General features: G+C 42.4%; 1 protein-coding gene across 5 annotated transcripts in view; it reads right to left on the bottom strand.

The window, feature by feature from the left end:
- Positions 1–1,146: 1,146 nt before the first annotated feature.
- cacna2d2a (calcium channel, voltage-dependent, alpha 2/delta subunit 2a) overlaps positions 1,147–15,120 on the bottom strand; it is a 1,072,053-nt gene continuing 1,058,079 nt past the window's right edge. For all 5 annotated transcript variants that reach the window (XM_063067752.1, XM_063067753.1, XM_063067751.1 and 2 more), the window contains 3 exons: positions 13,570–13,679; positions 7,789–7,871; positions 1,147–2,673 (listed from right to left, as the gene is read on the bottom strand). In XM_063067752.1, the coding sequence (XP_062923822.1) occupies positions 2,545–2,673; positions 7,789–7,871; positions 13,570–13,679 (322 nt within the window). In that variant the 3' untranslated portion in view covers positions 1,147–2,544. The remainder of the gene's footprint in view (positions 2,674–7,788; positions 7,872–13,569; positions 13,680–15,120) is intronic.

Genomic DNA, 15,120 nt, shown 5'->3' on the forward strand with positions numbered 1-15,120 from the left:
GTCCTTTTACCCCACTCCTTTCTACCACTGAGGGACCTAAACAGTCCTTGTCTGTGAGGTAATAATTCACAATATTTATAATGTGGTCTCCTCTATATTGTTGAAACCAAATATGGATGGGTAATTGCTTTGCGCATCACCCACATTCAGCTGACAAGGGTGGCCCTAACCTTATAATTGTATGTTCTTCTTCCATTTAGATTGCTTTATCTCAGTTTTTCCTATTGTTCCAACCATGCCCAAGGAACAGCACTTCATTTTCCGATTAGGAACACTGTAGCCCTCAGGAGTCAGTGTTGATTGGAACAGGTTCAGATAACCATTCTGTGTCAGAGCTGACCAGTTCTAATGTAAGGTCATTCACCTGTAACATCAACACCATTTTATCTTCCTCTGTGGAAACTGCCTGATCTGTTGAGTACCTCTAGTGTTCTCTTTTGCTTTGTATTTCTAACAACTGGGATTAGTATAGATAAGAACTGGATACCGGCACAAAGCAGAGCATTCAAGAGTTTGAACATCCTTCAATAGTACAACAGCGGTGGGCAGCTGTTTGCTTGTTTAAAATTTGTAGTGACTGGTTAAAAACTAACAGATATGGGCACTTTTACATTACATAAAACACATTTCTTTATGAGTGCGCTTTCAATGCAGGTATTCAGTGATGTGTGATAAAAAAGATATTGCAAAGAAATTTTACTTTTACAGGGTACCAAGCAAGAAGTTTGATAGTTATTAGCAATACATTCATTAATGCTGAAGTATTGATGCTAAAGTTGCACCATTATGCTGAACATTGAGACCTAGTCCTTCCTGACTCCAGAGAGTAGCGTTGAGAAACTCCAATATAGAAGTCACACTTAGTTCAGCGTCATACAGTGTAATGCACAGCATTGGATCTCCAGTCTTTTTCTCTGAAACTTTCTGAAGTTTATTTAAGTACCATGGGTGCATGTGTCCTGACTGTGTTACCCCAGAACAGGGTGTTCCAGAACTGTGTCAGATGGGTAGTGGCTGTTGAAGTGCAGCCTGAGTACAATTTGAGATGCTATTGCTTATTTAGCAGAGCCAACACAAGTACAGGTTATTCACTCGAAGCGCAAGAGTAACACAAAGTGAAATTGTTTTTTTGGATATGAAGTTTATTTCGTGAGTGATCCACCATGTATAAGTAACATACCTAAAGAGTAATGTCCTCTGTTGATCAGAGATTTAAAAATCCCAGTGTTTTTTTTAATATAGGGAGGTTTGATATCTAACAGGTGTTGAAAATTCACTCACTATAGCCGCCTAGAATGTCTATAGTGTAACAATATCACAGCACTTAAAACATGTCCAATAAATGCTACACTTACTGACTTTTGTTTGATAATCTTGGACATTATTCTTTCAAAGTGTTGACCTTCTGTAAGGAACAGATGCACAAATAACGAGCCCTATCTGTAGGCAATACTTAATCAGCTTACAAATAATGTAACACACATCCTTTCTCTCAAGGAACATCTTGTATGGGACTTGACAAAACGCTCACCCAACCTGAACTAACATATATTTTGCACACTCTCAATCACCAAGGTCACTTACTACCTATAAGTAGCACATGGTAGAAAGGGGAAGTTAGAACAAGGCTCCTCATCTATTAGTGAAAATCACTCCTTCACTTGTCTCCTCAATTACTGTGCAAAAAAATCTTTTCACACTTAACTCATTTAATTGGAAATCCTCTAAAGTTGCCTGTGATCTGTGCTTGCACACTGTTCCACACTTACAGCAGAATGCAAGCAACAGCTGGAATGTGAACAACAGCTGGAGAACCTGAACCTCTGACAGGGCACCTGCCTTGCAGCAGCCCCTGGGCTTGGATGAAACAACAATTAAGATTAAGAGTTTAAAAGAACTTATGAGGTACATATTTAACTACCGAGGATAGCGATCTCCCTGAATAAAAAGTGGAAGCTGTGGTATAAAAACGATTCTGGCAACTGGAAGATGAGGATGGAAAACATGCTCCTGACTGCTGATGTCATAATATTACAATTACAGCCACTTCTGTTGGATAACAGTCCTGTAACTTTAGCTTTCCTTCAAAGCCATCTCATTTGGCAAAATTAAGGAGTGCATAAATAAATGCAACCTGTCAAAAGCAGATAAAAGCAGAATATACCAATGGATGTAACGATATCCAGTAACACTGAAACTGTCAAGATCTCCTATTAAAAGTAAAGAGAAGGTCAGGAAAGCAGTGAGGCCAACATAAGGTGACAAAAGGGCTCCTCTTGCATTTCCCATCTTCTTATCCATGTAAAGGTCTTCCACAAAGTAGATCCATGAAATCCTGCTTTCCCCACAAGTTATCTTGCCAGGAAAATATTGGTTGTCCAAACGACCACAATAGACCAGCTCCACACACACACACGGTTTGCAGCTCCACCACACGACAACACGGAGATGTGAGACTGGAATGAAGAAATAGGCTTCCGAGGGAGGGAAGTCCTCAGCCATGAGAGCCACACAGCTGATATCTGGTTACAGGGAAGTCCCAACTCAAAGGCCTCTGGCCAAGGGAACATGGTTGAGCTTGGTAGTCCAGGTCAGGAGAAACAGTTGTAAAATCAGCAAGGTGCAGGACGAGGGGATCAACATGGTTCCACCACCACAGTCTGAGGTATTTTCCTGCAAAAACAGTAAACTCCTTTAACAATTCCAACTACTAGCACAGCATTACAAAACAGAACCAATTACAGGCTCAGTGAGCTGACAATCAATGCAAATACTCTGCATTTGCCTTTTCTCTCTCAAATCACAAACTTGGAATACTCATATGAAATGAGGAAATAACTAAAAATAGGGATGGCAAAGAGGAGGCCTCTGACCAGCTTCACCTACCTGCGTTTTCCTCTTAAGTCTTAATTCCTCTATTATACAAAGCTCTAACTGTGTCTTAAAGATGCACTTAATGAGGTGGCCTTTTCTGCTTCCCTGGGCAGAGAACTCTACAGATTCACACCTCTCTATGAAAAGCAGTTTCTCCTTATATCCATCTTAAATCTACTCCGTCGAATCTTTCAGCCATGTCCCCAGGTTCTAGTTTAGTTTACCAGTGCTAACAACTTCACTGTCTCTACCTTTCATAATGTTAGGTTTCTATAAGATCCCCTCTCATTCTTCTACAAACGTTTGTAATTTCCAGAGTACAGTCCCAGTTATCTTAATCTCTCCACATAAGCTAAACCTCTCATCTCAGAATCAGCCTGATGAACCTCCTCTGCACCGCCTCCGAAGTCAGTATGTCTTGCCACAAATAAGGAGACCAGAACTGTATACAGTACTCCAGATGTTGGCTCACCAATACCCTGTACAGTTACAGCATAACCTCCTCCTCTTAAATTCAATCCCACTAGCAATGAAGGCCGACATTCCATTTGCCTTCTTGATAAGCTGTTGCACCTGCAAACCAACCTTTTGCGATTGGTGCACAGGTACTCAGAAGTCCCGTTGCACAGCAGCATGCTGTAATCTTTTAAATAATAATCTGATCCTCTATTTTTCCTTCCAAAGTGGATGACCTTACATTTACTACTGTTGTACTCCATCTGCCAAACACTTGTCTACTCACTTAACCGATCTATACCTCTCTGTAGACTCTCCACATCCTCTGCACAATTTGCTTTTCTGCTCAATTTAGTGTCAACAACAAACTTAGATTCGCTACACTCAGTCCACTCTTCCAGGTCATTAATGAGTATCATGAACATTTATGGACCCAGCACTGACCCCTGTGTCACTTCACTCACAACGGACTACCAACCAAAAAAACACCTACTTAACCCAACTCTCTGCCTTCCCTTGATTAACAAAACTTCTATCCTGTTAATACATTACTTCCAACTTCATGCATCCTTATCTAATGGATAAGTCTTTTATGTAACTCTGTATTAGATACCTTCTGGAAATCCAAGGGTACAACATCCACCTGTTCCCCTCTATCCACTGCACTTGTTATATCCTCAAGAACTCCATTAAGTTCGTCATCAGGACCTGCCCTCATGATGTCATGCTGGGTCTGAATGATGGAACCACTTCTATCCAGATGTTTTGTTATTTCTTCCTTAATGATAGCTTCACACATTTTCCCGACTACAGACATTAAGCTAACAGCCCACAGTTACATGCCTTTTTTAACAATGGTATGATATTTGCTGTCTTTCAATCTGCCCAGAGTCCAGAAAATAGTGAAATTATCACTGATATGTCCACTGTATATTTAGTAAGGTAATTTTTTTCTGTACCATTTCTTTCAGTACCTTGGGATGCATCTCATCAGGTACATGGGACTTGTCTAACTTTAGGCCCACAATTTGCTCATCACTACCTCTTTAGTGACAGTGATTGTATGGAAGTCCACACATCTATAACTTCTTATTGCATGTTAGAAGTATCCTCCACTGTGAAGACTGACACAAAATAGTCAAAACAGGGATTATTGGATAATGCTGAAATGGCTGAGGCCTTGAATGACTATTACGTTACCCAATATTCCCTCTTCTCATATTCCAGGGGTCCAATGTTCACTTTAACTACCCTTTTCAGCTTTATATAATTTTAAAAGCGTTTACTATCTGTTTTATATTTTGTGCTAGTTTATTTTCATAATCTAAAGTCCCTTATTGCTTGCTTGTGATTCTTCATTGCTTTTTAAAGTTTTCCCATGTTCCAGTTTCCCATTACTCTTGGTGACTTTGTATAAATGTACTTTTCATTTATTTCCTCAGTTATCCAAGGCTGAATCTCCCCACCCTTCCTATTCTTGCTTTTAACTGGAATTCAATTTTGTTGATCATCATGAAAAATCTGTTTGAAAGTCTTCCACAGTTCCTGAACTGTCCCACCATATAGCCTGTATTCCTAGTCTATGCTAGCCAGGCCGTTCTTGTTTTAAGCATTGTTTAGATCAAATTACTGCACTTTCCATTTCTATGAGAAATCCATTCATGCTGTGTTTACCCCTTCCAAATGGATCCCAGACTGCAAGATCATTAATTTTAACTGTCTCATTGCACAGGACCAGATCATTCTCTTGTAGTTCACTTGCATCATTTTATGGACATACAGTCAATCTATGTATATAAGCTATCTTATGTATTTAAATTTATTGTGTTTTTTCTTATTATCGTGTTGCGCTGCATTGTATCAGGAATAACCATTATCTTGTTCTCCTGTACACTTGTGTACTAGAAATGACATTAAACAATTTTGAATAATATTCTGTTCTAGAAAACTACCACTGATGTATTCTGTGAAGTTGCCGTGATATTGGGAAGGCGCAGTTTTATGGAACTAAATGCATAGCTAAATGGGCCAAATGACTTTCTCTGTGCTGAGCAGTACCAAGTTCCAAACAGTAGAAGTAATTACCTTATCTAATATGGTGACCATTATCAATGAAGCGGTTTGCCAATTTACGACAAGTCTCACCAATGTAGTGGAGGCTGCATCAGGAGCATTGAACAGTCCGTTTTACGCAGGGATCGCTTCCTCCACGATTCCCTTGTCTATTTGTCCCTCCCCACCAGTCTCCCTCCTTTCACCTATCTCTGCAAGTGGCCAAAGTGCCACACCTGCCCATAAACCTCCTCCCTCACCTCCTTTCAGGGACTCAGTCAGTCCTTCCAAGTGAGGCAACACTTCACTGTGAATCTGCTGTGATAGGTGCTCCTGATGCAGCCCCCTCTACATTGGTGACACCTGTCTTTAATTGGAGGACTGCTTCATTGAGCCCTTCTGCAGCATCCGCCACAAACAGGACTTCCCAGTGGCCAAACGTTTCAAATCTGATTCCCATTCCCATTCTGGCATGTCAGTCCATGGTCTCCTCTTGTGCCAAGATGAGGACACTCTCAGGGTGGAGGAGCAACACCTTATAATCTGTCTGGGTAGCCTTCAACCTGAGGGCATGGATATCGATTTCTCCTTCCAGTAAATAAATATTTCTTCTCCCCTCTTCTATTCCCGAATCTCACTTTTTACCTCTTGTCACCTGCCTATTACTTCCCCTGGGTCCCCACCTTCACATTCTCCTATGGTCCACTCTCCACTCCATTCAGATTCCTTCCTCTCCAGCCATTGACCTTTCTCACCCACCCAGCTTCACCTGTCACCTTCCAGCTATCCTCCTTCCCCTTTCCCAACCTGTTTTTTCTGGCATCTTCCCCCTTCCTTCTCAGTCACAAAGGAGGGTCCCGGCCCGAAATGTCGACTGTCTATTCATTTCCATAGATGCCGCCTGACCTGCTGAGTTCCTCCATCATTTTGTATGTGATAGTACTCAGTCTGGCAAAAGGTAGGAAGAGATGGCTGACAAGGTGTGTGCTGGGACACTGCTTTCCACCCTTTATTTAAACAATAAATAAGGCATCAAAGGGTACATCCTAATGCGAGCATATGATATTAGTGTGGCTGGGCAAAAGGTCAGCATTAATGTGCTCAACCATTTCTGTTCTATAGTGCTTTATGTCTATGACTCTAATTAGAAATGCAACCTCAAAGCATGTGGAATGCACTAAATTATGGGTATAATTGAAATGCAGAATGGATAAATAATGAGCAAATTAACCAATATAAATTAGTGGTATGAAGGGCAAAGAGGCTCTGAACTTCTTGGGAAAGATGCTACAAGGGGTAGAGAAACAGACAGATATGGGCTACATATGCATGAATCATTCAAAGAGGTGACACACATTAATAAGTTTATTACAAAAATAAAGAATGCAAAGGACTTCATTTTCAGAGGGAAAGAATTGAACATATAAATGTTATGCTGAACTTATATCAAACATTAGCAGTTATCATCCATATTATTGTATTATGTACTATATTATGAAATTATCTAGTCTTCATATTTTGATAAAATTGATACAGGGGCATTGGAAAAGCTGCAGGGAAAAGTAACAGAATGGCACAAAATTGAGATACCTGTCAGGAATGAGAATTAGGTGAGAACTTTTTTTGAGAGTAGGTCTATGGGTGAAGGACATTGTTGACTTTCTAGAAATCTTTATGATTATAAGAGTAATTGGCAGTGTTGAAGATCCTGCTTCCAGTCAGTTATAAAACAATAGGGGTAAACAATCCTGTCCCTCCCTATTTAACCCACTGTATATTCCTATTGCCATTTCATGACATGAAGTTGTCAAGTTCCTTCTTAAAATAGTTTTCTTTTATCACTGTGCATTCCTGTGATTGCTTGCAGGTACTTACCAACTAGTTAGTAATCTTCTTATCTTCCTACTTTCTATTGTCCTAAATTGTAAAAATGACTGATATGCTTATGTTCTGTATTGGTTCTTTCGATCTATTCTGACAAAACCTTTATCATTATGAAAAGCTGAGTCAGATTCCCACTCATATTTCTTTCCTAAAGAGAAAAGGCTCCAAGGTGCTGTCTTACTTCTGGGATCAGTCTCTCCCTGGTTCTGTGTTCTCCTCACAGTTACCGTGGGCTTGATTATTTGATTAAAGTTCCTCCTCCTCCACCAGTTCCATCTCACCACCTCCAGAAGCACACAATCCTCTCCTAAACACGCAAAAACATAACTGACACCCAAGCAACACACACAAAATGCTGGAGGAACTCAGCAGGTCAGGCAGCATCTATAGAAATGAATAGATAGTTGATGTTTCGGACTGAGACCCTTCTTTAGGACTCAATGAGTCAATGAGTCTTTGGGGAAGTTGTTGAAATTGTCTCAGAGTAAAATTTCATCACTGGAGATTCACTAGAACACGTACTGATGCATTGTAATCGAAACAGTCTTCCGGTCCTTTCCGATACCGAGGATTCAACACTTCTTCACATTGATTCGGTCCATCAGCTGGTAACAGAAATGTTAAGGAAGTATAGTGATGTGATCGATTCATAGCACAGGACAGAAGCCATAAAAGCAAACATACATCGGCCTGGGAGTGGACTTCCCAAATCCTCTTAAGGAAAATGCTGAGTTACCTGCTGATTCCAGTAACCAGGTCACCAGATCTGTCTTGTTGGATTCCCTCACATCAAGACACTGGACTGCTTCTGATGAGAATTTTCCACACAGCTTCTTCATGGCAAATCTCTGAATTCACTGTCACTGGAACTTCTCCTACCAGGTCATTACAGTCTATCACTGGATACTCTCACACCAGAGTCTTGACAGAGGCCACCGGATCCTCTCACTAGATTACTTACTTAATGTGGCAATTCATCCCACTGGTTTCCAGCAGAGAAATCTTATCAGTCCCGCCCCACTTCCATTTTCCCTGAAACTCTACAACTTGCCCATTTACATCCTTTGGCAAAGGAGTGGTAAGCACAGTAGCAATGCTTTGTGGGGGGGGGGTGGAATTGGGAGAATGACTCAAATGTGGGCAATAAATTAAGCAAGTGCAGTGACAAGAGCAGACACAGCTAATGATAAGGCACATGAGAGCTGGTAGGCTTATCTGCACATATTTTCACAAGATCACAAGACAAAGGAGCAGAAGTAGGCCATTCAACTCATCGAGTCCGCTCTGCCACTCCACCATGAGCTAAACTATTCTCCCATCTAGTTCCAATTTCCAGGTTTTTCCCCATATCCCTTGATACCCTGACTAATTAGATACTTATCAATCTCCTCCTTAAACACCCTCAATGATCGGGCCTCCACAGCTGTATGTGGCAACGAATTCCACAAATCCACGACCCTCTGGCTAAAAAAATTTCTCCTCATCTCTGTTTTTTTTACATTTTAATGTAAGGAGCCTCATAGATAAAATGGATTAGCTTAAGGAGTGGATCAGGGAGCAGAATTATGATTTATTCTAGTCATGGAAAAGTGTTTTGGTGAAGAGCAGGACTGACAGCTCAGACGGAATGGTGACACATATGGGCTGCCTCCACTAAGTGTTGGTTGTTAATGCCAATGAAGCATCTCATTGCATGTTTCAATGTACACGCGATAAATAAATGGATCTGAATCTGACCTGAGAGGGGGAAACACAGCCAAGAAGGGGGAGTCTCTTTATTTATCAGGGAGAATATCATGGCAGTACTACTATGGATCGATCGTGCTGCTGGCCATTTGAGTACACTTTAGGAATAGAAATGGGGTGATCACACCACCAGGGTCTCATCAAACATGTAGTACCAGTAGCATATACATATTGCTTACTTGTGCAATAAATGCACCTTATTATTTGTTAATTTATTTGTGGTAATATTACCTTATGTATTGTGTATGAGTTATTTGTCTCATTTCGCGGTATACAAGTATAAACTTGCCATTCAACTTGTTTCATTCCGTCTCCCAATACTCACCAGGAATGAGAGGCACAGGTATTTGAGAAAATCACAGAAAGGTGTGAGGGCAATAGGGTTACTGCAGTGGGCGGGGGGGGGGCGGTGTTATCTTTCCCAATATTGACTGGAATTGTCTCATTGATGACATACAAGGGTGGCCAGTTTTTGGGCAAAGTGCAAAGGGTTAAACTAGATAAGAGATTTAATTGACTTTTGTAAATATATTTGGTGGAAGTATCAGAAAGGGGGAGGGGCACATTGCAATACTGACTCTCATCCTCTAGGTTTCAAGGTAGTTGTGGAAAGGAATAAGGTTGGTCTAAATCGGGAGAAGACTGATTTCAATAGTGTAAGAGAGGATCTGGTGAAAGTGCATTGGGAGCACATACTTGGGTAAAATAAGTGGAGCGCTTGACAGCCAAGACAGCAAGAGATCGGGGCTCGTAAATTCTATTAAAGGTACACAACAACATGGCTTTCTACAGTGAAATCTCGTCTCCCTGATTTGAGATTTTTTGTAAGGAGGTAACTAAGAAGACTGATGACAACAGGGCAATAGTCTTTGTTTATGCGGACTTTGGTAACACCTTTGGAAATCTTGCATGCTAGACTTCTCTGAAAGGTTAAGGCACATGATATCCAAAATTGACTGGGTGATAGGAGACAGAGGATGGTGATACAGGGTTCATGTAAGCAGTGACATACCACAATTATCAGTAAGGGACCTTTACTGTTTGTGATATATATTAACAGATGTTATGTAAAGGTATATGATTAGTAGTTTGGTGAATAACATGAATGTTGGTGCTGTTGTGGAGAGTGAGGGAGGTTGTCTAAAGCTAAAACAGGATATAGATCTGCTGGAAAATTGGACAGAGCAATGGCAGATGGAATGACCATGGAGGAGAAGAGTTCAGACATGTTGTAACTTCTCAAAACATCGTTTAGCATACAGTTGGAGCTGTGTGCAGTTGTGGTTGCTACGTTATAGGAAGGTTGTGATTTTGCTGGAGAGAGTGCGGAGGAGGTTCACAAGGAAGGTGCTTGAATTGGAGCACTTAGTTGTTAGATAAGCGGGGTTTGCTGAGAGACTGAAGGGTGACCTGATGGGAGTGTATAAAATTATGAGAGGCCCAGATAGGGTAGATTATAGGAATCTTTCTTCCTTGGTAGGAGTATCAAAATCAAGAGGACACAAGTTTAAAGGTGAGTGGGCAGAATTTTAAAGCAGTCTGAGGGGGAGAGTATTTTAAAAAGAAAGTGGCTGATGTCTGGAATGCACTATTAAAGTAGGTAGTGGAGTCAGATATTAACAGAACGAAGTTGAAGCTGCCCTCCCAGGGTGTTGCTTGGCTGACAGCAGATTTTTTAGTGGCATTCAAATTACAAGGTTGCTAGGAAGGAGCTTAAGAATGACATTAGGAGAGCAAGAAGGGGCCATGAAAAGGCCTTGGTGAGCAGGACTACAGAAAACCCCAAGGCATTCTACAAGTATGTGAAGAGCAAGAGGATGAACTGTTTGAGAATAGGACCAATCAGAAGAGATAGTGGAAATGTGTGCATGGAGTCAGAGGAGGAAGCGGAGGTACTTAATGAATACTTTGCTTCAGTATTCATCAGGGAAAAGGACCTTGGCAATTGTGGAGTTGCCTTACAGCGGATTGAAATGCTTGAGCATATAGACATTAAGAAAGGGAATGTGCTGGAGCTTTTGAAAAAGCATTAAGTTAGATAAGTCACCGCTACCTGATGAGATATACCCCAGGCTACTGTGAGATGTGAGGGAGGAGGTTGCTGAGCCTTTGGTGATGATCTTTGCATCATCAACACGAATGGGAGAAGTACCAGAGGATTGGAGGGTGGCAAATATTGTTCCCTTGTTCAAAAAGGGAGTAGAGATAACCTAGAAAATTATAGACCATTGAGTCTCACTTCAGTAATAAGTAAGTTGTTGGGGAAGATCCTGAGAGGCAGGACTTATGAGTATTTGGAGAGACATAATCTGATTAGCGATAGTCACTATGGCTTTGTCAAGAGCAGGTTGTGCCTTATGAGCCTGATTGAATTCTTTGAGGATGTAACAAAACACATTGATGAAGGTAAAGCAGTGGATGTAGTGTATATGGATTTCAGTGGCATTTGATAAGATTCCCCATGCAAGGCTCATTCAGAAAGTAAGGAGGCATGGGATCCAAGGAGACCTTGCTTTGTGGATCCAGAATTGGCATGCCCACAGGAGGCAAAGGATGGTTGTAGATGGTTCATATGCTGCATGAAGGCGGTAACCAGCGGTGTTCCGCAGGGATCTGTTCTGGGACCCCCCCCTCTTTGTGATTTTATAAATGGCCTAGATGAAGAAGTAGAAGGGTGGGTTAGGAAGTTTGCTGATGACACAAAGGTGGGGGTGTTGTGGATAGTTTGGAGGACTGTCAGAGCTTACAGCGGGACATCGATAGGATGCAGAACTGGGCTGAGAAGTGGCAGATGGAGTTCAACCCAGCTAAGTGTGAAGTGGTACAATTTGGTAGGTCAAATTTGAAGACAGTATATAGTACTAATGGTAAGATTCTTGGCAGTATGGAGGATCAGAGAAATCTTGGGGTCAGTGTCCATAGGACACTCCAAGCTGCTATACAGGTTGACAGTGTTGTTAAGAAGGCGTATGGTGTGTTGGGCCTTTATCAACTATGAGATTGAGTTCAAGAGCCATGAGGTAATGTTACAACTGTATAGGACCTTGGTCAGACCCCACTTGGAGTCCTGTGTTTGGTTCTGATCACTTCACTACAGGAAGGATGTAGATACGTTAGAAAGAATGCAGAGGAGATTTACAAAGATCTTGCCTGGACTGGGGAGCATGCCTTAAGAGAATAGGTTGAGTGAGCTTGGCCTTTTGTCCTTGGAGCAACAGAGGATACGAGGTGACCTGATAGAGCTGTATAAAATGACGAGAGGCATTGATCGTGTGGATAACCAGAGGCTTTTTTCCAGGGCTAACATGAGGGGGCATAGTTTTAAGATGCTTGGAAGTAGGTACAAAGGGGATGTCAGAGGTAAGTTTTTCACCCAGAGAGTGGTGGGTGTGTGGAATGCACTGCCAGTGATGGTGGTAGAGGCAGATACAATAGAGCCTTTTAAGAGCCTCTTAGAAAGGTATATGGAGCTTAGAAAAATAGAGGGCTATGCAGTAGGGAAATCCTAGGCAGTTTCTAGAGTAGGTTACATGGTCAGCAGAGCATTCTGGGCTGAAGGGCTTGTAATGTGCTGTAGATTTCTATGTTCAACGGGCTCAGGCCTCAAGCTGTGGGGTTGCTTGCTTTCCAGCCGTCGAATTTGAGGCACCCCACCCATTGCGCTCTACTGGGGGTGGTGTAGTGCAGTTGTGGCGACTGAAGATTTAAAATGGACTGGGGGGGGGGTCTGGACTATACACATAGATATTTGTCGGGTTGTGTTTTGTATACGTGTGGACTGGGCCTCAAAGCCATGGATTCGTCTAGTGGGAGTCAGGCGTAGGGAAAAGAACTGGACCTCAAAGCCACAGTGTCACCTAATGGGTGGCAGGGGCCAGTCGACAAATGATCTCAGTGGGGGTGGGGGGGTTATCATCAGGTCTCCTATTACGTGATTGTGATCTTGTGTGTGCTTACTGTGTGTGACTGTTGGCAATGTGTCTTTGCACTCTGACCCCACAGTAACGCCTTCTCGTTTGGCTGAATTCATATGGCTAAATAACAATAAACTTGGACTGAATTGAGCTGAATATAATCACAGCATTCACGAGGCTTAGGAGATGAGCCTAACGTGGGCAGATGGGATTATCACTGATGGACAAAATGGTCAGCATCGACATATTGATGGACGAAATGGTCAGCATCGACGTATTGATGGACGAAATGGTCAGCATCGACGTATTAGACTGAACGGCCTGCTGCTGTGCTCTACGGCTCTATGACTCTCCTTGGATCTTTTTGTTGCCATTATCTACATTAAGTTACATCATTTTTACTGCCAATCCATCCCCTGGCATACGTTTGGGATAGGGGAGGCAAATACTTGAAGGACAACAGTGCAGACTCAGAGTGAATGGCAAGATAGACAGCACCTGGGTTGTTTGACCTACGAGACAACAGCGTAAACAGCTGCATCCTGGTACCAGGTCCCTGGATCCTCCCACTTCAGCACAGTGAAACTCTGAACATTCCTTTAGCTCCAATATTAACAATGTGCTGCGGCATGTGACAGGATACATCTTACTTCAGCGTGGATCAGTTTGGTTTTGTCACACTGACTACAGGTCAGCTTCTCTGCCACCACAAACAGTAGGTTGGTTCTGGCCAATCTCTGCGCATGATAAAACCTGTGATGAGAACAAAGATTTACTGACAGTCTGCATTTATTGTACTAACACAGTCTTCTGAGAGATTCTATAGAATGGAACAAAACCAAAGTTGTAAATGTCTTCACTGCAATCAAAACCTGAAAATAGTTTTCAAGAATAGTAAAATATTCAAGATATTAAAAGCTTTGGAGTTTCCCAGTCACCAAGGCAAAATACACTTAGTTTTAAAGCGCAAACAACAGGAATTCTGCCTGTTCACCAGCAACTTTGATGTGTGTTGCTTGGTCTTAAAGCAGTCTGTTTCTACTGACGACAATACTTTCCTGTTTCATTGACCAGCACATCTTCCTCCGAGGTACACAAGGCATGGGAGCAGAGGAAGTGGATTGGAAGTTGCAGCAAAGTAAGAGTTAAGATAATGTCCAGGCAAGGACAGTTTACAGATCATGTGCAGTCAGCCAGGCAAGAAAGGCCTGTGCAGAGGATAGCTTCCCTTTGCACAGCGGGGCTCTGGAGTCTTTGAGACAAGTGTGACGAGAATACACATAAATTAAGATGTTTGCTGGCCTGGGCTTGCACCAGTGGCATCAGCAGTGGTCTGCCACCTGTCCTCAGGGGAGGGAGAGATAAGACACACAATGAAGCAGCATCTGGAGATGTGTAATGAAGGGACGGGAGAGAGACCTGTCTAGAGCGGCTCCCCCTTTGAACCCTGAACTGTTTGAAGTGATGGACAGGCGATACCCCAGCAGGGGGATAAAAAGGGACAGGTTCGCTAAGGCAGGACACACACGACACCCGAGGTAACGAGACCCTGGAAGCGGTGCGCCTCTCACGAGTTGGTGGGAAGTATCGGACCTTAAACGCACAGGGTAGAAAGGTACGATCAGCGGGAACCCGGTGTGTGTCCACCCTCGCTTGGGTGCCGGGTTCACTGCAGAGGATCGACCGCATCTGGAGGAGGGGTCACAGTCGGTGACCTCAGGTGACATCACAAAGGACCCGCCCGAAAGCTGCTTGTGAGCAATATCGCCGGTCTGTGAGTGGAAGCCGTTTCTGAATGATCAGTCGTTCTCGTTCTCTCTCTCTCCCTCCCCCCACGTTGTCCATCGCCATGGCAACGATTACTGCGAACTGAACTAAATCGAACTGGACTTTTGTGTCACTTTGAAATTGATCATTTACCCCTAGACAATGATAGAGCTTGATTGATGCTGTTATCTTAATTCTGTGCACATATGTGTTTATCATTGCTGAACTGTTGCATTTATTATCCTTTCGATTACTGTGTTGCTTGTTTCTTTAATAAAACTTTCTTAGTTCTAGTAATCCAGACTCCAACTGAGTGATCCATTTCTGCTGGTTTGGCAACCCAGTTACGGGGTACGTAACATAAGTGGGGTTCTCGTCCGCGATTTTGAACGCTAAATTTGGGACGGAGTAAATTGATTGGGTTAAA

Source organism: Mobula hypostoma, chromosome 15 (assembly GCF_963921235.1).
Source record: "Mobula hypostoma chromosome 15, sMobHyp1.1, whole genome shotgun sequence".
Classification (NCBI taxonomy): Eukaryota; Metazoa; Chordata; class Chondrichthyes; order Myliobatiformes; family Myliobatidae; genus Mobula; species Mobula hypostoma.